Source organism: Stegodyphus dumicola, chromosome 4 (assembly GCF_044657685.1).
Source record: "Stegodyphus dumicola isolate Sdum_Otavi_A_Nest chromosome 4, ASM4465768v1".
NCBI classification, from domain to species: domain Eukaryota; kingdom Metazoa; phylum Arthropoda; class Arachnida; order Araneae; family Eresidae; genus Stegodyphus; species Stegodyphus dumicola.
In genome coordinates this window covers 143,117,245-143,140,997 of record NC_140771.1, presented here as the reverse complement: position 1 = coordinate 143,140,997, position 23,753 = coordinate 143,117,245, and the positions used below count along the sequence as shown (strand labels likewise).

Here is a 23,753-nt window from a genome sequence, read left to right as displayed (position 1 = left end):
AAAATATTTTACAAAAAGAAAGAAAAACAACTTTTCTTCTATAATTATTTACAGGATTTCGTGTTTTATAAAGAGTATCTTAAGTTTTATTACTAATGCCTTTCTTATCTGTGCCTTTCAGCCTAGCTTTAGCGAACATTTCCACTTTTGCTCTCAGTTCCTTTTCTAACAGGAATTTCTGATAATTGAGATGAAGTTCTCATTACGTTATATCGTAATAACAATAGGCATTTGAAAAATTCTGCTATTATATTGCGTGCTTTTTTATCCGAATTAGTCTTCCTTTTTGTATTTTCCTTTTTTCCTTTTTCGTTCTCCGTCCGCTTTGCTATCGGCATTCCATTCTTATCGTAGAGTCCGGAAAACGATATTAAAAGTCTTTATTTAATTAGGCTCTGATTCGTCGCCACTCGTGTTTCCAGAAATTATCGGCAAATTAAAGCGGCTCGGCATTTTCCATTTGCTGCAGCGAAAAGACATAGTTCCATTTTTCCAGCTTTCTTCAGGTTGAGAGTTACCGAGCGAACTTTTCCATTAAGGGCTCATGCTCTTTCTCTCTCTGCAGCTGCTTTGCTTTCCTGGGCGATGTTTTCTCGAATCGATATTTTAGCTACGATATCTCGGAAATTTTCCGACGTAAGAGCAATCTTCGTAAAGGATAATTAATTGTAGCAGTCAGAAATGGAAGTTACCAATAAAAGTTACGCTTCATCGCAGTTAAATGGCTATTACCCGCTGCTTCCGAGCCAGAAATAAGTGGAATAGTTATTAAAGAAATACACTTAAAAATAAATGTATTTACTTGAATAACTGATGACGATAAGTGTTTCAGAAAAACAATTTAAAAAATGCTTATGATCTATCTGAAATTCTCTTATTTTATTTTTAAATTTGTCGTATTTTATTTGCGAGTCTATGTTTCATTTTTTTTACTAAAAGCAAAATTATAATTAATTAATGCTATGCATGAGGTAATATTTTATTGATTAGCATTCGGGTTGTAAGGATTGTTATTTCTCTTTACTCGAATTTCGGAAAAGTAATATGCACTTGAATTCAAACACAGACTTCTCGCCGTCATTTGAACATGTAATTTATAAAGCAGTAGATATAAATTTATCTATAAAATTATCATGCTCCTGAAATATTAAATAAACTATAAAATGCATATAAGATTTCTCCAAAGTCCGTTTGAAATTTCACTCATACATGAGTATGATTGCAAGGACCGGTTCCAACATTCTTCGTGCAGAATTCGATTACTATCATGATGTTAGTTTATAGACCAAGTAATGTGAGGTTAAAAGTGTTTAAAAAAAAATGAACTCCCCGTCTACTATTAAATACCAACTGTCATCCTATTCTCAACACCTAAAATTATGAAAATTGGAAATATTCATCACCACATATGTCAATTGTAGAGTGGCAATGCAATGAGTGAAAATGGGCGAATTTCGGAAGGAAAGTCATGACACTGTTGGAGAAGTGAAAATGATGATGAATATCTGGCTATCAACTCAAGCACTACAGTTCTTTAAGGAAGGTAAACCAAAACTTTCTGTTCGTTACGACAAAATTTCAGGCCGACAAGGAAATTGCTTAAACCGTAGACAGTTGTATTTAAATTAAGAAAATAAATATTTTCCTGAATCCAATACTTGTTTTGCTTTTACTGCAAAACGAACCTTCCTTAGAAAATAAACTTCATATCTTATGCTGCAGCAAATTAACTCTGTTTGATATCAGATATCTAAAAATATCTAAAAACTTCGATATATAAAACGCATCTAAAGTGTATATCAAACTAAGTGATGGTTTACGTTTTGGATACAATCAATTGCCGATTAACCAGGGAGCGGAAGAGCACATTGAGTCTTTTCAAGGACAGAAAGCTTTGGAAGTTATTGAAGAATGCAACAGAAAGTGCTCCAAAGTGGAAGTCACGCGTATTGTTGCACAGTTCCTACCGGCGAATGAATGACTAGCACACCCGCTCGAAAATTCCTGGTGTTAAACTTCCAGCACGCGCGTATGCGCAAAATTTACGACAAATTCAGTTTTTAATGCACATTTTTCGCATATCGAAGCTGACGTCTGAAAGACGTCTGAGAGACGTCTTCTATTCCTCATTTCTACCTTTCCCCACATCATGGAATGGGCCAACAGGAAGTCATTTGACTTTTTTTTAACTGGGCTTTTGTGCTACCTGGCAGCTTTTTCATAACAGTTACGACACATGCGTGGTCGTGTTTTAAAATTGGGAAAATTTTTTCTTCTCAAATATTTTGTAATTTTCTGTTATTAATTACCGTGTATTATTTTAATTTGAATACATTTGGCTCTGTAAATTTTATATCGGTTTTCATGGCCAAAAAAGAAATGTGCAACCAGCTGATTTTGCTCGGATTCTTCAAGAATTATATGATGAAGAAAAGGAAGACAAGGAAACCTTTGAATGGGAGAAGAATATTGATTTCCATTCCTTATTTTCTTTTATTTCTAGTTTTTAGAAATAAATAAAAACATTCAAGTTAGTTTAAAGTGTGTTTTTGTAACCAGTAAAAAGTAAATTTCCTTTAGAAGTAAGTAATGCTAAACTTACTTCTTTTCCTACTAAGGTGTTTTCCTTTTTTATTGTGTATACTTGTCTTTGATGAATATTAAAATTAGCTTCGATTTTATAATATAATTATTAAATAAAAAATTTAAAATTTTCTATAATGAAATATATCATTGTATTTCCATCTCACTAACATAAGAACTTAAAAATAATTTACTTATATTTGAATGTGATATCATTTGTATTTTGCAATAATAAGATTAATATTTTATTTCTTAACAAATATATTATCAATATTCACACATTTCTGTCGTTTTTCGTGCCCAAAACGGTAAAATAACGGATGTCGTAAAAATATGAGGCGCGCGTGCTCATGTAAAATTGCCAAGCGCGCGTTCTGGAAGGTTAAGTTAATTTTGTCTGTTGCAACAACGACTCTCTCTGCAGTCTGGTGAGTGAGGAGCCCAAGCTACAAGTCCGCCACAACCGATCCGTCCGGGATATTCTGACCCTCAGAGTGGATTGCGAACCTATATTACATGGTAATGTTTGCTCGTCTGGATGGGTACTATCACCCAACTTACTTTGTAAAAACAATTTAGACTCACCCTATACATGGGCCACAGAACCTGGAGAACTAATCATGTATAAGAATGGAAAAATATGGTAAAGAGCGTTATATTTTATTGATGATGCTCTTTAGATCATGAGTCACAACGCTGTGCTACATGCAATGAATTTAACTAAATATGGTATTCTTTGGATAACTCAGGAACGATTATCGACTCGAGAGCATTAGACTGTATGTCAGGTTAAAATAACATGCCGAATAACGATTATTGGAGAAGTTAAACAACAAGAGTCAGGGTATAAGGTATTTCTCCCGACTTCTTAGCATGCCTTCGTGGTGTAGTGGACAACACGCTCGGCGCGTATTCGAGAGGTCCATGGTTTGAGTCCCGGCAAGGGAATTGCTCAATTTGCATCTCCCTTTCTTTCAAAAATAGCCTGATGTCTCTACAGTGGCTCCCGAACGATGATTTTCCCCCAACAGGATTTGGAGATTGGGTCTAATCCCCAGTTGCCCTCTAAAGGGGGGAGAATATATGGTATTTCTCCCGCCTTCTTAGCATGCTTTCGTGGTGTAGTGGCTAGCATACTCGGCGCGTATTCGTGAGGCCCGTGGTTCGAGTTCCGGCAAGGGCATTGATAATTTTTCATGGCTCCTGCTTCGAAATAAACTAGTGATTCTACAAGCGTAATGTTTATAAATTTTCAAGGACTAGTTTCGAAACACCTTCTTCAGCTGCCCTAGTGCAGCTATGCACTGCATTTAAACTATGGAAATTAGTCCTGCAAAATTTACAAACATTACTATGATTCTTGTTGCTTAACTTCTCCAGAAATGAGGGTTTTTATCTATGTATGTCATCGCGTCTGACCAGGCCCACACGAAAGCTGGGCCTCGTCAGAAAACTTCATCATTAGACAATAAATTATCAGTGTTATACAGCTTAGACGTTGTGGGCTATTTCGAACAGACAGAGTAATTTTTGTGCACTACACGGTGTGAATTTATTCTTTCTAGCAGTTTGGTATTATGAGTACTGATGCCAAACTCCGGAGATGTTTCTTGTTGTGATTACTAATATACTGAAAGCGCAACGTGCAAAAATATCTTTGCCCCTTAATGAATACTACTTGTTGGACTTTATACAAAACTTATTAAATGTCTTATGATTGTATCTAGTAAACGCAGCTTCACAACGATAACATGTCTTGTTTTTATATATCCTTATCCTGATGTCATTGATTTGATAGTTTGATAAAATCCTCATTGCTTAAAGGAATTATATGCTATTGAATGAGCATTCCTATTACTTTCACAACTCATTTTACGTATTATCATACGATAGCAACAATCTTCGAAATAGAAAATCAATGAGATGAATTTGAAATGCATTAAGCATCGTTTTTTCATCGAGATAAAATGTTAATACGCATCAGAATCATACCATTATACAGTTCATAAAAAATTCTGAAGAAATTACGCATTGTATGTTGGACCGATGAACTGAAGTCGTACACTATAGAAATGGAAATCAGCTAGAAATACGAGTATTCGGTATGTGTATGCAACTTATGTGCCTAGGTACTTAAAGCAGGGATAAGAAATTGTAAATTAGATACGTCTGAATTCCTAAGCAATTGAAGAATTTGTATAAAAGATCATTGTATGAAATTAAATGTTTCTTTACTTGCTTCCAATCTTCTCAATTCTTCCTCAACAAATTAGAGCAAGTTACGACCTTGTACTCTTGCTCACCATTCTGTATCGAACACATATCTGAGTTATTTTCTCAGAGATCATAACATTTATTATTATATTCCACTGATTTATAACATTAGATGAGGGATCGATAATTACGTAGTTTATTTATATTTCTATAATACACTGAGCTGTAATTGCGTAAATTTGAACTGCTTTAAATGTCAGCTCGCAAAGAACAGTTTAATGTAAAATATGAAAAGATCAATAAAACCTCAAGGGTTCTTTAAGCTTCTTGATATTTTAACACAACACAACAGTCAAAAAGAATTTGGCGAACTCTGGTTTGCTTTAAATAGCAAATTTTGGTTTACATACATTTTTTAGATCACCTTTCTGAAGATTTCAAATCTTTTTGTATTGCAGACATGAAGCAAGACGGTTGAGACACCTGTGATGTTGTTGCTTCTGTGGTTCGTACTTGAAGTGTTGGTGCCGAATCCGGCTGCAGTAGAAAAGATTGGATGTCTACCCACGGAATTCCGATGTGGGTCTGGACAATGTGTGGACGGCGGAAGATATTGCGATGGTAATCCTGATTGCTACGATGGCAGTGATGAGCCGGACAGATGCACAAGTGAGTAACTGCTTTCAATTAATTGCCTTCGTAATTTACTATCTGAAAATCTTTAATGTATTTGTGATCTTCCTATTCTATTTTAAGGATTCCTGTTCATATAAATTTACTCACACATAATATGAAATACTGAATTTGGACCTGAAAATGTCATGTCTTCCTCCTTTTATCCACTTGAGCTATGTATTATCTCATTTCAGACAGCAGACTCAACAAGTATAATTTTAGGAATACAGAATGTAGATAATTAGCAGAAGAAATAATTAATTTAATTATTTAAAGCTCTTGTAGATCCAAAAAAATTGAATAAAATATCCGCTGGGAATTTTTAAATGTACTACCTCATTAGCTGAAGATTGCTACATATTTTAATTCTGTTAAAAGACATATTTTCAAATTTACTTCATTTTTGAAATAAGATGGCAATCAAATACTGAGATTCAAACGCATTATTTCTCTCTCTTACTTTGGGCTTCAAATAAGTTAGTATTCTTAATGACATAGTCAGTTCAATGTAGATTGTAGAAATTTTAAACGTAGATTGTAGATAAAGCAGAAAAATTATACATTGTATATTCAGGGAAATAATTTCATATCTGTACTGAATTATATAGATATATTTAACATAGTTTTTTATTCCTATAATAAAAACCCAATCTTTTGCTATATTTATGAAAATGAGATTTGATAAAAACATTTCAAATCGAAAAGCATTCTTATTTGCTTATGGAAATATTATTTTTACTGCATAAAAACGTTAATTGTTTAATAATGAAGGATTGTAAGTGAATTAGGAAGAAGTAAAAGTAGTTAAATTTATGATTGCCATTTGAACCAAAATCTGGCAAAACGGAAAAAGCGGGGGGGGGATAAGAGCAATGATACAAAGATTCACGCTCAGTTCTTAGAATAAAGAATTTAGCTTCCCTCTAATCTAATTTATTTTTGTATATTAGTTACGTATTTTAGGTTTTAATACTGATACTGTTGATTAATTCTTTTCATGTTTTTCATCCAATATATTAACTCTATAGTAAAAGAAATATACAATCACTGGCAAATTAAAAAAAAATTGGGCAGATTTATTGTTATTTCGAAACTTTCATTGATTACCGGTCAATCAACATTTTTAAGAAGACATTATACCCATAGCTTTGATTCTCCGTATCATAAATAAATTTCAACAGTAGACGTTACAAAAATCAGAGATATTCCGATGAGAAAAATATATTTAGCCACGCCAATTATATACAACATTTTCAAGGATACATTTGAAAATATGTATATACGCATTGGTCAAATGGGAACAAAACACTGGATGACTGTATTTTAACTTCTAACATTGATTTTAAAGGACATTAGAGCAAAATATTAAATTAATTTTATTACCTCAGTTTCAGTGGTCAGGTCATTTGGTGTCCACTATAATGTTACTTTTCAAGGGAGGCGAAAATTAGCAATTATTATTATATTATTTGATAATTATATTTTTTAAAATTAAATATTAAATACTGAATTATTAAAACTGTTTGATTAAGGTATTTAAAGAAGTTCAATATATTGTCAAATTATTTTTTACATTTTTAAATGTAAATATTAATTTAAATGCATCAGTTATATCATTTAATTGCGAGTGGTTTGGTAATAAGTCTTTGCCGAAGCATTAGAAACGGCGGAAAAAAGAAAATGAAATTTAGTAAAAATTGTATTTTCCAATAAGTACCTACCTCAATTAGACTTAAAAGATCAATCCACATAGATATATTTATGATACCGAAGGTAATATAGAGCTTACAGAATATATACTCTAATGTTTCAAACAAGAGTTTCTACTTTTCCAAGAATAGCAATGTTAATATCCAGCCTAAAACCAAATTCAGTGCTGCAGTATATGTATCTTCTTTATCTGCACCTCATATTGCAAAAGAAGCAATTCCTGACTGATTGCATCAAAAATAAAACCAAATTCAGTGCTGCAGTATATGTATCTTCTTTATCTGCACCTCATATTGCAAAAGAAGCAATTCCTGACTGATTGCATCAAAAATAAAAAGCTTTTAGTTACATCCTGATATATTCTCTCCCAACTGAAATACGTTTAACCGTTCTTGAGAAGTTAGGGCACACATTAATAGTTTGGCCTAGCTTTCTATTACCACCTTTTGTCTGTTACATGAAAATATCAGAAAAACGAACGTATTCCAATACATGTAACATTATATTAAAGAGACCGGTTTAAGTTTCTACATCTGGCATATTCCATAATTTTTCACAGCTTGAAAAGTATCTAGCTTTTACTTCCATCCCCAAATCTTAAAAAAACTTCTTGGCTTTCCTTCTTTGATAAGTATATACTTGATGATTGATTCTTAATTATTTACATAATATTCTTACAGAAATAACTTTCAAAGCACTAAATATAATGATTCATATTTCCAGTTTTAAATACTAGCACCATCTTCTTCACTCCTAGGCTTGACGTTGATACCTTGAAGTTTCAAAGTAAAGATGAATTTTAAATTATACGTTATTTTGAAAACATATTAACATATTTAAATCTCGAACGCCACAGTATTAGTGGGCAGCAGATTCAAAAATTAATCTGGGTAAATTTAATTCAGGTTTGTCCAATCTTTTAAAACATATTACTTCTATATAAATTAATAAATACCATTTTATTGTTATACTTTTATTTATAAGCTTATGAAAATAAAATTGAAATAAAATTTGCACAAATATCATCTATATACATAGTAGACACTAGGTTTTTTGAAGTGGTAAACATCAAAAATAACTGCGCATCTGGCAGGGGACCCAACGATCTTAAACTTTGCTAACTGAATGCGCTAACCTCTACACCAGACATGCATATATAGGAATAACTAAAATGAAGTTAAGTATTAAAAATGTTAGTTAATCTCGCATCCGTCGTTCATCGAATTCATGCTTTGCGCGTTTTCGACATGTCCAGGTTCGATTCACGGGAGGGCACGCTCATTACTTCTGCCTCCTGCTTAAAAAAATATAATGACTCTACGACATATTTTAAAGTCGCTTTTACAAAATTTCGCCATTAATTCTTGGAAACTCTGTAGGACATAAACTTAATTAAAGAATTAAATAATATAGTCTAAAGTTTGATATTACTTTCTAATTTTGGGAATCAATTTACAGATTTTGCATGAACCTTAAATTTATCTTTCTTTTTTTGATTTATTTTAAATGTTTAGTTTTATTCAGATTTCCACACAATGTTCAATAATGATGGAATTTCTTAATACTTTTGCGCATTTTGCTCTATCTGCGCCCATTAAGAGAGAAATTTCTTCTAAGAAATAATAAGATATCTTTAACGAAACGGAAACTTCCAATTAAATTTCTATATAAGGATTGTTTATTTTGGAAAACCCAAAACCATTGTTGGACCAAACATACGCGGGAAAAATTAGGATTAAATATGAGTTTAAAAAAGTTATATTACCTTTGCCAGTATTAGTCATTTTACCTTTGGCAGTATTAGTTATATTTGATATTTAAAAGTATGAAAAATGTATAACTAAAAATAATGCTTATATTGCATCTAAAAGCTTCAATGATTCTAACAGAAAGTTTAAAACAATTCTTCAATAAATGTTTCCAATATGAAAGAAGTTGACTCCTCACGTATGATGTACCACTGTCTTAAGTTCGCCGAGCAGCAAATGTTTATTAAGAATTTATACTAAGAACTTTTTTTTCTATTTTTACCAGATATTAAAAGATTTTCCGACATATACTATTGACATTTTTATTATTTGATTTTCATTCGCAGTCAAGTCTCCAGATGAATAAGGTGATGCTAATCCACCGACGAAGATAAATTTTACTGCATTTCAAGAGTATAATTTCTGACTATATACAGTCAAGGATTTTAAGAAAGATGCCATTTCGTGAGGAGAAAAATTAGACTACTTTAAAACTGTCAAACGGCTGCCTCGTGTGAGTTATTTGTTTACATAAAACAATGCGTAATGCACGTCATCACCTAAGGAGGTAAAAAATTGCATCCTTTATCAAGCGCACCTCTTCATATCTCCAGGACAATAACGAAACTTTATTCCTCTTTATCCGAAGAATTCCGAATCTTTATCCATGAAACTGCTTTCTGGGGTTCTAAAGGCGGATGTGAAATACAGCCATTGAGGAAAGAAAGACCCACACATCTATATCTGTAGAAATTCAACCGCAGGAAAAGCAAAACAACAAGAAAAGGGAGGAAGTTAAACTACGTCCGGCTCTCCAGTGAAAATTTTTTCCTGGCTGGAAACCGCTTGAAACTCATCTATCTGGCTCGAAAGGAAAAATGAAGCGGTGAAAAAAATTGTCAGCTGGGAAGAAATTGATACCGTTGGAGCAGAAATTTCTATAGTGAAGAGAGGATTCAGTATTATACGATGCGTTTTTGCGACGTATCGTCTTTGTGCGAGTAATATTAGATATAATACCCATTGATTGAAACAAATCTCTTCGAAATTTCCTGCGAATTTTAGTTTAAAGAAATTTACAGAGAGAGAAATGAAGTTTTACTAAAAACATGTAAGCAGGTGATGTGCAGAAAGAAAAAATAATAATTATTATTATGATGCTAAATTTGATAAAATCCGCTTTTATTTTCTTTTGGATTCCTAGATGCTTTGGGAGTTCGTGACGTAATTCTGACGTTAAGCGTTAAAATTTAAACGTACATGTTTCCTGTTAGATTACATATTCTTTTGTCTAATTTTTAGTTAAGAAAAAAAATAAAATTATCATGAAAAGCAGAGATTTATCGAAAATTTATTATGATTTTTTTCTGAATCGAGCATGGAGCTTCTGGAAAAACAAAAAACTGAATACGTCCATTATTACGCCTAAAATGCATATGGTATAATTGCATTAACTCATCTTTATGTGCAACGATAACAACCACTGTGACATAGTTACCATCATTTGCTACTTTTATATTTAAGAAGATAAGATTTTACTTTGTTTCAGCCGAGTTTTGAGAAATGCCCGATCTTTAGCTGTTTCAAAAGTCACCTATCCGGTAGATCATAAAAATTTACATTTTTCCGCGAATTACCAATTCGAAATCTTGTCAGGAAAGTGAATATCCAAGGGCATTCTCTTGAGGTATTTCCAAACTTCGCACTGAAATCGGAGCAGAGGGAACTGCACACCATGTAAAGATTTAATAAAAGCCTATAGAACTGTTTTAATTTATTCTGCTTTCCTTTAAGTTAAGGTCAACTGGCAGGTCGCTAGAACCGTTCTTGACCAATCCTAGAGTAATGATGAATTACAGGCTTTTAAGATTAGTTCAGGAGTTAGTTACACAGCCAAGAGGAGTTTGAAAACAGTGACAAGCCCAGCCGAAATCAGAACCTTAGGTCGCAATTTAAGTAAATTTACGTACTGACGACGTTACTAGACTAACAGAGTTATCGCTATATCTGAAATGCTCACTCGCTAACAGAGTTATCGCTATATCTGAAATGCTCACAGAATACTGAAGAAAGTTTTAAAACAATCTTTTTATTTGGTCTGAGCTTCAAAATCAAGGGTACGACTTGCGTTAGAGAAAACTACATCTCATGGCAATGCAAATGAAACAATAGCAGCAAATAAATTTAAACTTGATAATGTAATATGAGGCTACACATTTAATAAAGTAAGCTACAAGCTGGCTCAATTACCTTTACCTTTAAGCTTAACGTGTCTGCTGCGAGAGAATGCAAAAGTCGGAATAATTGGTTTTTAGGTAGAAATAGTGAGCGAGTGCTAGAAATTCTCTCTAAGATTCAAAACAATCAGCTTATACTACACAACTTATACTCCATATAACACTCAACTTATACTCTAAAATACTACATTACTCTCAACTTATACTCTAAAATACTACATTACTCTAAAAGCAAAAATTTCTAATTTGCATCCTGTTGAGGAATACGAAAAGATGAAGTTATAGTGCAGATCAAAATCATAATAACTGGGTAGTTTAACATAAGAACCTTTTGCGTTACCACAGATAAGCCAATCGGATTTATAGGTTAGATGTATCAAATGTTAAACATAAAGAACCCTTCAGAAAAATTTTGTTATTAGTGAAAAATATTATTGCAAATAAATTTAAAGTGTGCTTTTATTACTCTTCTGTATAGAAAACGCTATATAACTCAATATTATCAGCATATAAAATAAATATAACTTAATAATATCAGCATAAATATAAAATACATCAGCATATATACTAAATATAATTAATGTCTTTTATTTTATAAGGTATTTCTCCCGCCTTCTTAGTGTAGCGGTCAGCACGTTCGGCGCGTATTCGAGAGGTCCGTGGCTATATTCCTGGCGAGGGTATTGCTCATTTTTATCTCTTCTTCTTTCAAAATATACCTCCCAATGTCTCTACAGTGACGCGCGAACTAAAACGGTGGTGGGTTTCCGCTACCTGAATTTGGCGATTGAGTCCCCTAATCCCCAGTCGCCCTTTAAAAGGGGGATTATATAAGGAATTTCTCCCGCTTTCTTAGCATGCCTTCGTAGTGTAGTAGTCAGCATGCTCGGCGCGTATTAGAGAGGTCCGTGATTCGATTCCCGAAGAGGGCATTGCTCACTTTTTCCGTCTTCTGCTTCTAAATTACCTAATGTGTCTACAACCTTATTATCGTTTGATGCCCAGTGCCGCTTACGTATGCGTTTAGCTGTAATGTCGTAGAAAATTCTTATGTGGACGCCACATAACTTTCTTATATGACCTATTAAAATATACACATTTTTTTCTGCATTTCATTTAAGTATATTTTATAGAAATAATTTAACTTAACAGAACGATCCCTTGAAATGGCATAAAATTGTAAATTTTGAAATCAAATATCCCCGTTAATGTTTGTCATACGCGATTCAAACTTCTAATTTTATTTTCTCATAACCAGTATAAAACTTTCCCAAATATTAACATAGTAACCGGGGGATCGCATTAAAAGTCAGATTTCGTTATTTGCGGAAAATTATTTTTTTCATTTTACATTGGCAAAACGTAAATATTTTCGCCCTTTAAAACAGTTCTATAATTGGAAGTTCTACGACCAAAGATTGTGGAAATAAAGGCCAGAAAAGGGATTTTAGGGCGGGTAAGAGAGGGAGTGTATATATGTATATGTACGTATAACACTTTTGGTACTGCCGATTACAACATAAAATAGAGATGCACAACAAGATGTTGTAGCAGTCCCATATACAAAATTTCAACGTTTTAAGGTTAATCGTTTATGAGTTATGACACATACATTTTGAAACAAATACATCAATACATATGTTACGATAAAAGTCCATTTTGTATACATCTTACAATCCGTTTTAAAAAAAGAGGCCTTTATTCTGTTCGTACGTGCAGAAGTCACGCAAAAAATCGTCCAAATAGATTGGGGAACGGTTAAAATGTATATTTCCATTGAAATATGATAGCTTAAAATTTTCTCGATTTCAGTACTTCCTTTACTTCGTGTAATGGATAATATTAAGAAATTTCAACTGTGAAAGAATATATACAGAAAATGATCATGCGCTATTCGTTTTGTGTAATCATTGCAAGGAATCTTATTTTACATTAATGTAAAGATATTGATATAAATATTAAATTTAATGAAGTATTTTCATGAAAATTATCTTATGTCTCTGAGTTTACAGTTTATTCTGCTGCAGAACTATTGGATCAACAATTATGAATACACAGAGATGAAACTTGGATATCTAAGTAAATATTTAACTTTAATTTCTTATTTTTAATTGAAAGGACGCTTTATGTTAGTGTTTAATGTTACAGATGTGTATATCCGTATGAAATTCATTGCACCGCCTACGGGCCTTCTACCGTTAATTCCAATGATGTGGATAATTTTATTTTCCAGTTTCCCAATTATAAAGTACCTGCTGCTTTGATTTAATAAGAAATATCTTTAAACGGTTTCATGCGAGACAAACTATCTGAGCAGATTTCACTTTCATTTCAGTTTTGTCATTCAATAAAGCATTTTATTAAATCTTATTAGTTCCTTTCGTTTTCTTCATTAATTCCCTATTTTTCCTTCAAGTTGCTGGAGGAACAGTGAAATCGTCTTGATCAATCGCAGGGAAGAGACGCATTAATTGTCAGTCACCTTAAGCTTGGAAGTTAGTTATGGTGACAAAACAAGTTTTAGAATAGGTTTCATTGAAATATCACTGCGAACATTTGCGAGATCAGCTCGGAACCTTCCAGTTTGCTTGCTGCATGAACTGAGTGTTACACAAAAGACGTATGAAGGAAGTGTTTTTAGCTCTTTAACAAATCTCTACCTAAAGCCAGTTAAAGGAAGTATGTCGATCAGTCGAAGTATTAATTACCACTTTCGTGCAGGCGCCGGGTTGTGGCAACAAGATGGAATATGAAAGCAAGGTATAACTGACACACTAAGCGTCCCTTATTCGGAGTCATTAGGAGACTGTTAACGTATCATTCTTTCATGTATTCTTCTAAGGTAATTTGAATAAAACTGCTATTTATTTCTAGAATATTGCACTACACTTCTAGCTAAAAATGCTTAATTTTATTCAGCTGGCCTTTTAGCCCTCTAATAACGATGCAGGGGCTTTAGCATTTTACGCTGTTATACTATTTATTCTCAAAATGAAATATGTATGAATATTATTTATTTGTAGTTCTTAAATGCTATACATACAAAATATCATAATTACAATATACAAATAATAATACAAAGTATCATAAAATAAGCAGAAGACTGCTTTTTGTAGAACAACAACTTAAATAAATTACAAATTTGTACTGCTTAAACTGAATACTTATAATGTACTGGGTATTGTATTTCATGAACAATTCGTAATTGTCTCACCAAATGTAACAACAGAATATAATGAAGCATAAGACGTATGCAGGTATAGTTCTATCGATGGAACTTCCTGCATTCCGTCACCGGCCTAATTACAAAATATTATCAAATATTTTTCGTCCAAAGGGGCTTTGTCTCTGAAGGACTATTGTTTTCGTTTTGCGATTTTGCGTTGAATCTCTACAAATGTTCGCTTCACTTTTTAAAGTGTTGCCACTAAAATATTAGAGTCTTGCATTTTATTTGAAGAAATTAAATAATGAAAAATCTACATAAATGTAGGTCTATTTCTCGCATTGTGATAGAACAACAGTACATAGAGACATCGAATTTTGAATGACGTAATCCTCTTACGAATATGGGCATGTGGAAGACGAAATTGGAAATTTGCAATTTGTTTTATGATCGATTTGATATTTTGTAAAACTTTAACGAATTTTTGAGTAACAAACTCAACGATTTAAAAACGAGCAATGGCAACACTCTACGGCGGTTTAAAATGAACCTTTTTATCTCCAGCGGGTGCGGAACTGTGTATCGGAAATTCTAAAGATAGGCTCATTTTAAAATTATTTTGCGACATTGCTAATGAACTGAATTTTATGGTTTAAGTGCAAAGAACATAATATTTAATAAATAAAGGTAACACACAAAATGTTAAAAAATGCCCCTTTGGACGTAAATTAAAATTTGAAATCTTTTGGATTTTTTTTTGGGGGGGCCTTCTATTTTATTATTTATTCATATACCTTTTTTATTAATTTATTACGCTGCAGTTCCGATAAGAAGAGTAGTCTATGAAATATTCATTATCAATTCTCTTGTATCTGCTAGCACCCTGCTTACACGCCAGCTCAGCAATGTGTCTTGTCTTATCTCAGAAACCTTGCTTAAAAGTTTAACTTAAATGTGTAACATCTTAAAACTGGAAACTGATGAATAGAACTTAAGTACAGATGTTGAAGCATATCTTTTTGTAGTAATTTAAAAATTTTTATAACAATGTTCCCCACTCTGTAAGGATTTTAAGTTTTACTAACGTTTATTTTATTTTAAAATGCTTGTAAACTGTTAAGTATTTAAGATATGGCTTTTTAGCCAAAAGAATAAGAAAGAGAATTTGTGCCGCCTTACGACGCGCGTGCTTTTCAGTCAGTTCCTGTCTGCCTTTAAAGCCAGAACTTAATTTCGCGGGTACTTGAAGAAGTATTGTAGTTTCCTGCATTCTTCTCACTACATACGTAGAGTTAAGAGGCGAATCTTCGCGTTACTAGTCTTTGTAAAATATGTAAGCTTAGTTTTTATTTAGTTACGTTTTACTTTTTATTTTCTACGTTTCAGACTATAAATCCTGGTCGTTGTATCCCAAAGTGCGGGAAGTGCGCTGTGAGAAGGAAAGGGTAATTTAACCCTTCTCATCCTGGTCGTATCTTCTAGACACACACGAGCATAGTTTGAGTAAGCTCCCTGCTCCCATTCAGGATTTGCAGATGTTTCCAAAGGCAATTAGAAGAAACAGTAGTCCTGACAACTCAAACGAATAAAATTGCTTTCAATTTTATTGATTTAACAGCACGAAAAGATCGCTTCTTAGACCTAGTAAAGGACATCCAGTACGTTTCACCAAAACAAAAAAAAAAAAAAAAAAAAGAATCTTGTACACGAATTTGTTAAAATTAAACAAGCTGATGGGGTGGTTTTTTATATTCATCTACCTACTAAACTAACGGAAAAAAAAACATTTCTCGTCTCGACATGGGATTTATATACAGTACCACCCACTGTCAGAGAACGGATGCTTACCTCTTTTTAGGTCTTCCTTTTTTTTCTGAAATTCTACCTCATCTCACTCTAATCTTTCCTACCTTCATCATTCTAAGAGGATGTGAGCCGTACTTGAAAAACCATTGAACGATTTTATTTTATATTTTTAAAAAGATTACTAAGTTATCAGAAAAACTGAGGGTGTTTTTATAACCATTTGTTAATGAAGAAATGCCTATTGCTGATCCAAAATGAAAAAGAGAAATTCTTTGAAAGTAGTGTGTATGCATCATTCATTGATCATACTGTAGAAGCAAGACTGCAAAATTTATGTAGCTAAATTATAAGGTATTTCTCCCGCCTTCTTGGCGTGCCTTCGTGGTGTGGTGGTGCGCACGCTGGGAGCGTATTCCAGAGGTCCGCATTTCGATTCCCGGCGAAAGCGTTGCTAATTTTTCATCTTGCCTGCTTCGAAAATACCTAATGACTCTACAAAGTAAGCGTGCGTTGCATAAAAGAGTTGAAAATTCGAAATCACAATGAAATATTTCATACGAAACCAGTTAAATAGCAAGTTGATCATAAAATAATGCAAGATTCAGGAAGACAGCTTCAAATGAGATAACCACTGTTTGCATGAATTTAATATTCTTATAGTATCCGTAATTTGCTTGGATTCTTTCAGGCAATTTTTCTGTCCGTTTTCTGAAGAATTCGTTTGGTTTTATTTCAAACTATCCAATAATAATATTTTCAACTTTCCGTTTACTGTGGAAACATTTGTCAGCAATACAAGTATGCTACAATATAGATAGGTAATAACTGGTGGGGACAATATCTGGATCTTTAGGTGAATGAATAAGAACTTCTCATTACTGAGTTTTTGTTAAGATACTCACTCTTGTTGTATGTAAGTTAGTGTTATTCTTTTAAAGAATCCCACCAGATCTGTTCATAATTGAAAATAGCTTGGTGTTTAAATCCTTCTGAAATTATTCACAATAATGCTATAATAATAAAGTCTGCAGTAATGATTTGGTTACTTTCTAACAGGTTCAAAATTAACAGCGCTTTCCATACCCCACTATATACAAAGCAAAGACTTTTTTCAATGTAATTTTGGTTTTCCTGTGAGAATTGGCTTTTTCTTTTTGTTAAACTACTCTCTTTTTGAGTAATTTAACATTAAGAATCTTTTATTAGTATCATGATTCAGTAAGAATTTATCAGTCACAATAAAGAAGGCGTCACTGATAGAGTTTGAACGCAGTAATGCAAATCTGTATCTTAAGCTCATGATTTTCAACTGTGAGTTTACGTAGAATATATCCAGCTGCATAAGGGAAGTACACATTTACCTGTTCTTTTGGACATTTTAATCAGTTTGATTTGAAATTTGAAGTTTGATCTATCTTTAACGAGTAAAATAAACGTTTATTTTTTAAAGAAAAATTCAGAACTTTTTCCGTTACAAAAAAACTTGTGTTTACATGTTTTTAAAAATATTCTACAATAAGTGATAATTAAAATCTTCATTTTACACAGAAAGTGCAAATACGAACTCTGTGCATCTTATGAGCCAACTGTTACAATTTTCGTTGCTATGACTTTACTGAGTCTACACGAAATATTTCTTAAGAAATCTATTTACCATAAACCTACTTTGTGCTTCTGTATCCAACAAAGCTATCGATGACATTTTTAACACAACTTGCATGTGTGGCAATTCCACATTTTTCACTACCGCAGTATTCAGTTGAATTTGGGAGGGCTTTTCCTTATTTTGGTATGACGGATGACTCAAGTCACCGTTCCTAGTTTAAAATGCTTGTCTTCGTATCAACAACAGCTTTCCTCTTATCCAGATCCTTTTGTTTTTGACTTTGCAATCCCCATACAGTCTACTTGGCGAAAATTTATGCTAGCTTCCAGAGCTTTACCAATATCCAATTATCACGGCTCGAAGTTTTTAAAATATTCGCTGAATCTTTCATCGAACTCTGAACTGATACACGCCGGCTTTTAAATGATATACGAGAACTTTCAAACTTCATCGACAACTCAAACAAACTTTCTAACGTAACGAAGGCGTCTTAAGTAGTGTCAAGGGTTAATATCTACTTATTTAGGGTAAATAATGGTGGCCCTCTGCCCTTATACATAACATAATTTCCGCGTTGGGATTTCTTTAATACAAAAGTTTCACAGTTTGATCCTTCATTAAAATAAAAGCTATGAGTTATCTCATATATAAGTAAAATATATAGAAAGTTCGAAATTCAAAATAATACTCGGTATTTATTTAGCAATTCAGAGGATACACATAACTTGCAAATATCTCTTAATTATATCACATTAATTTATCTCATAGGAATTTGCAGAAAGTTCACTAAACGAAACACATAATTTAACAGAGAATGTTAGTACAATAATAATATATTAAGTAATATAATTACTACTGCATACAGCCGAAGGGTTTTGTTTTTCCTGGATTTGGGAAACGTTTGTCGAATAATATATTACATGTTGAAAAATATAAAGACCCGCTTTACGTCATATCCTATGATAAAACATCCATAATAACAACTCACATTAGTTTTGGACATGACGTATCCGTACTGCAACACACGATGCTTAAATTACGCCAACAGTAATTAGAGGGTAATTAGAGGCAGCAATGGAGATACAAATGAAACGTAGTTCAGTGGGTCTTATTTTGTGTATTCTTGTGCATTCGCTGGAAGGCCCTTGTCGGACAAAAACAGTGAAATTCCAAGAGTTACTGCAACAACGAAAATATCTGCAGTCAGAATTCCATAACTTCTGGCAAGGCTCACACAGATAGATGGACAACGTTGAGAGATAAAATTTCACTTCCCGAATGACAAATAAAAGTGAAAGAACGAAATCTCCTAGATATCAAAAGAAATTCCACAGGAACTCTTTGAAGAAAATTGAACAGGAAAAGAAAAGTAATGAACGTAGGCCCAAATCACGAGTTTCCTTATAAAGAAAAAAATAAAAAAACACGGAAAGCAAATCGAAAAATCTTGGCATTAGGGTGGTTGGGAAATCTACAAATGAAAGAAGTGAGTGAAAGGTTGGGCAGTCTAGGAAGAAGCCACGGAAACAGGAAATAGACCAAAACTGGACTACTTTCAAAAAGTGAAACTAAAAGTGTGTAATGGGTTTGTTGCGTAGAAATTGGTTCAGAGCGAGGTAGAGAGGAAATAAGGGAGTCGTAAAGATAAAATTCGAAGACAAAATACAATTTTAAATATATTACTAAAATTGGAAACTGTCAACAGAACTTTATATTTTAAATAAATATCCAATTTAAATGTAATCGAAAACGAAAATAATATGAAAATAAAACGAAAAATTATACTAGTGTTAATTTTTGGGAGTCATCTTTCAATAACGAGTTTTTAAATACGTCTCGTTCATATTTGTACCATTCCTCACGTTTCATAATTTATAATTTCACATTATTCCAGTATCATAGCAAGAATTAATATGAATAAATAATTACTATTAAAAGAATAAATAATTACTTCTTTTGTAATGTTTTAACGCTTTTCAATACTAATAAAATAGGAAAACTTTGTTAAGTACACTTAAAATAAACTCGTTTTATCTTACTCAGCTTCCTTTTGCATAGTTGTTTACAATGAATTGGTGGTGTCTGCTGAGTTTCGGGAATCATGTCAACATGGTCATACTGCGATCATTAATCAGACTTGACCTATCGCAAGTTCTGGTATTGATTGTAGTCGCATCTGGTGAAGAGAGGCTGTGCTCCCTCACCAGAGGTTTTAGAAGCAGTAGCTCCACGCTAACTATGTCTTTCTCTCCAGCTGTTGACGTTATGCATGAATTTTCCTCATAAATTTGCTAAGCCGTATACGCATGCAGGAGGGAAATGTCAGTAAGCTATTGAAAGATGAGTTGATTTGTTCTTTAGATATTTAACGATTTCATGTAGTCAGAGGTGTGAACAAAAATTTAAAACAGAAAGTCATTATATTTATTATTATTTTTATTTGCAATTTTATTTCACGATATTTATTATTATTTTATTTTTTATTTATTACGATTTTATTATTATTTTTCAACAATTTCAAATATTATTCAGTCAAAAATTTATTTTATTTTATTACGTTTTTCTTGATAAATTTACGTAATTTCCAAATTATCTTCAAACATACAATGGAAATTGTTTGTCATTCAGTCAGTTGAGCACGTTAAAGACAGGTTAACAAATAAAATTATTGGAGACATATCCTTTGCTGTTAAATTTACAGTAAGTGAAACTGCGGGAACTGGAATGCGATAAAATCCGATACGCTATTTCATAAATTCGTCAAGAACAGAAATATCAAAAACCATATACATTTGTTAAAGACGCCCCACGCTGTTAGTATTCGTGATGTAAAATTGTAGATTAGTTTTGTAAAGAGAATTATTTAATCTCCTTCTTCCGTTAAACTGTATGATAATTTTTTCTACTTTTAATTCATTCATTATTTTATAAGTTTTAAATGAAAGCTTGTTTTATAGAAACTTTTAATTACCAGCGCTGATTTCAAGTCACAACTAATAATAATTTTTATAAGCTCTCTCAGAGTGTTTTTCTCTATATTCGGAGTCTAGCAACGATTTTTAACATACTTCTTGACAAGCTATAAAGTTCAAACTTTTCATCTTCATCTTTTTAGTCTCAATGGCCTGTTATTAATTCAGTAATTTAACAGAAATATCATTTTTTTAACTTACTACGAGTTTTTGTGTTAAAATGATCACAAATATTCATAATTCTGCTAAAAAGAATCAGAAACAGCGTTAATACTACTTGTAACCTTCATTTAAAAGACTTTGTCTACGCTGTGTCCGGTAGTGCGAATTGTAACATTCTGCAATTTTTAGTTTCTTAGTTAAATGAAAATGTGTCATAAAAGCAATTTCAAAATTAAATTTTAAAGAAATTAAATCTAATTTTGTAAAAATAAGTTCACTACATTGTAAACAGCTGCGTGTATTCTTTTTTGCACCATTCATTAATACTTTTGTGTACTACATTTTTACGAAATTTAGGATGAAGTTTGCAAGAATTATGTGAATTTATCTAACAGTTAAATTCTGAATTAAAGTTACTTTCCTATCTCTTCTTAATTTCAAGCTTACAACTTCCGGCCAGAACGAATATTTAGAATCGCGTTCGAATGCAAATGAGGATAAGTAGTTAACTGTGAAATTCTACTGCCTTAGTTAGAGAACCAGTGATTCTGACTAGCACGCGTTTGCCTTTTCAGGCTACTTTCTCCCTTAAGCTATTTATACGCTCAGCCGCACTTTAGGCCCTTAATAGCTTCTCTGTTAATTATTGTTAAGGGGCAATTCTGTCAGAATTTTGATAACTTCGGCTATAGCCTTTTAATTAAGATTAGTTTAGTTCTTAGTTTCCTAATTTCAAGCCCGAGTGGTGGCTTTATTGCAACTCCAAGAAAATAGTCATCTGTTAGAACTTATTGGAATAATAAAGAGTAATTTCACCCTTCTTACGTTTTGTTCTCTGTCTTACGAACTCAAGCGATTATTGGTTTTTCAGTTCTTAAGATTCCTCAACTTTAGCTAAAGATTAAAACACTTAGAAAACTTACAAGTTTAAAAACATTACAATTATCAGTCAGAATCTTTAGAACAAACAATTTTCGCGCCGCACGGAAGCATTTCTTTCATATTCTTCGAAAATTTCAAATTTTTATAACAATGTATTTTTGTATTTTAAAATTTTAAAGTACCATAAAAGGGTATAATACTGCATACTTCAATAATATTATGAAAATGATAGCTTAAAATGAAATGCCAAGAAAAATAATATAAAATCATTAAACATATAAAATTAAAAATGACGCGGTAGATTTCATTATGCCGCAATAGCATCATAGCTTTGAAACTATGTTCTTCAGGAATGCAGAACAAAGAGAGTTTTTATCGTATTTAGAAAAAAAAGTAATTAAAATAGCCGAATTAATTTTTTGACTAATTCTTATTTTAAAGAAGGATAAAGCTATATTCTATATTCCGTGAAGAATTAAAAATTGTGTAATCGATACATTTTGATATTTTAAAAACTCATAAACATCAAATAGAGAGGAAAAACTGAGCAATTTTGCAAAATCAGCCAAAAAAAAATTAAGATTTTGATGCCAATTTCATTTATTTTTCTGCTCTATCTCATTAGGCAAACAGTAATATTCTGAGACATTTAGTTTGTTCATTCAACGAAGCTATGTGCGAAAAATCATTTGAACATCAAGTAAATAAAAAACTAAATTAGATTTTGAAAAAATACCCATGATTACACCACATTGTCATTCGCAGACAGTGTATATATCAAGTTTGAACTTTATAGCTTGTCAAGAAGTATGTTAAAAATCGTTGCTAGACTCCGAATATAGAGAAAAACACTCTGAGAGAGCTTATAAAAATTATTATTAGTTGTGACTTGAAATCAGCGCTGGTAATTAATAGTTTACTAATTGGCAATTACAAAGGGCTTTACACAAACACTGGAGAGAAGTAAATAAAAACATGCATTGATTTTTAGGCTACAGAGGATAATTTCAAGTTGCACAGCATGATTCTGCTGTTAACAAAATAACAAGCCTCTTGGGTTGGCGTGGTCTTTAGAAAAGCAGCTTGTAATATCGCTGGGTCAAGGATCGAAACATGAATAAATGTGTTTCCCAATAAGCAATTATTTGGGGCATGAGACACATATACTATGGTCAAGTCAAAAGCTGCTTCGGATGCTTAGTGGAAGGAGAGAAGGGATGCAAGACCCTTGGATTCCAACCCCTCCCCCCCCCCCGGGGTATTCTCCATCTTTCGAGATGGGCAAAAGATGTGCTGTTATATGCCCGTGATTTCGCTTGTGGACCTAATTTGAGTAGAATATCTCAGAATGAGAAAGCTGAGTAATAATTATAACCAAATATTAAATAGTTAAAATATTCTTACATAAATATATAGTTAAAATTGAAAGATGCTCTTTAGTTAAATAACCAAATAAATTTACTGATAAAATTTACTGGTAAAATAGAGTGAAATTTGTATGAAAAGATAATTCAAAATTGTGAGGTTAAAAACAATAATTACAAATAAAATGCAACACAAATTTGACTATATTTATAAAATATGCAATGAAATACATAAAAATTTACATATAAAATATATGCAATGAAAGTATAAATAAAATATACAATGAATGTATAAATAAAATATCAAATGGAAAATTCATTGAGTATATTACTTAATATAAACGCCTTATAACATGACATTCCTATCTCTTATTTGTTGGCAAAGGCCAATGAAAAATAAATAAATTCTAATACTGATATTTCTAAATAAAAATAAAACCGCTTTTGAAACCATTGACATACAGTTATTATCATTGAGATATACAACAGCAATTATTTATAAATCCATTGGCTTAGTTAAATTACCTTTAGTGAAATTAACATTATACCTTAGTGAAATTAAACATTATACCTTTAGTGTGAAAGATTTAAAGCTATCCCGCGGATGACCATGGATTACAGTTTCCCG

The 23,753-nt window shown here is 32.2% G+C and overlaps 2 protein-coding genes across 2 annotated transcripts in view; one reads left to right on the top strand and one right to left on the bottom strand.

The window, feature by feature from the left end:
• Nucleotides 1-23,753, top strand: part of LOC118189649 (uncharacterized) — a 632,173-nt gene that overhangs the window by 271,564 nt on the left and 336,856 nt on the right. The window contains exon 3 of the mRNA XM_085815570.1: nucleotides 5,256-5,466. Coding sequence (XP_085671696.1) covers nucleotides 5,286-5,466 — 181 coding nt within the window. The 5' untranslated portion in view covers nucleotides 5,256-5,285. The remainder of the gene's footprint in view (nucleotides 1-5,255; nucleotides 5,467-23,753) is intronic.
• The window catches only part of LOC118202696 (cubilin-like), a 406,913-nt gene that overhangs the window by 361,418 nt on the left and 21,742 nt on the right, over nucleotides 1-23,753 (bottom strand). The gene's annotated exons all lie outside the window — the stretch shown is intronic.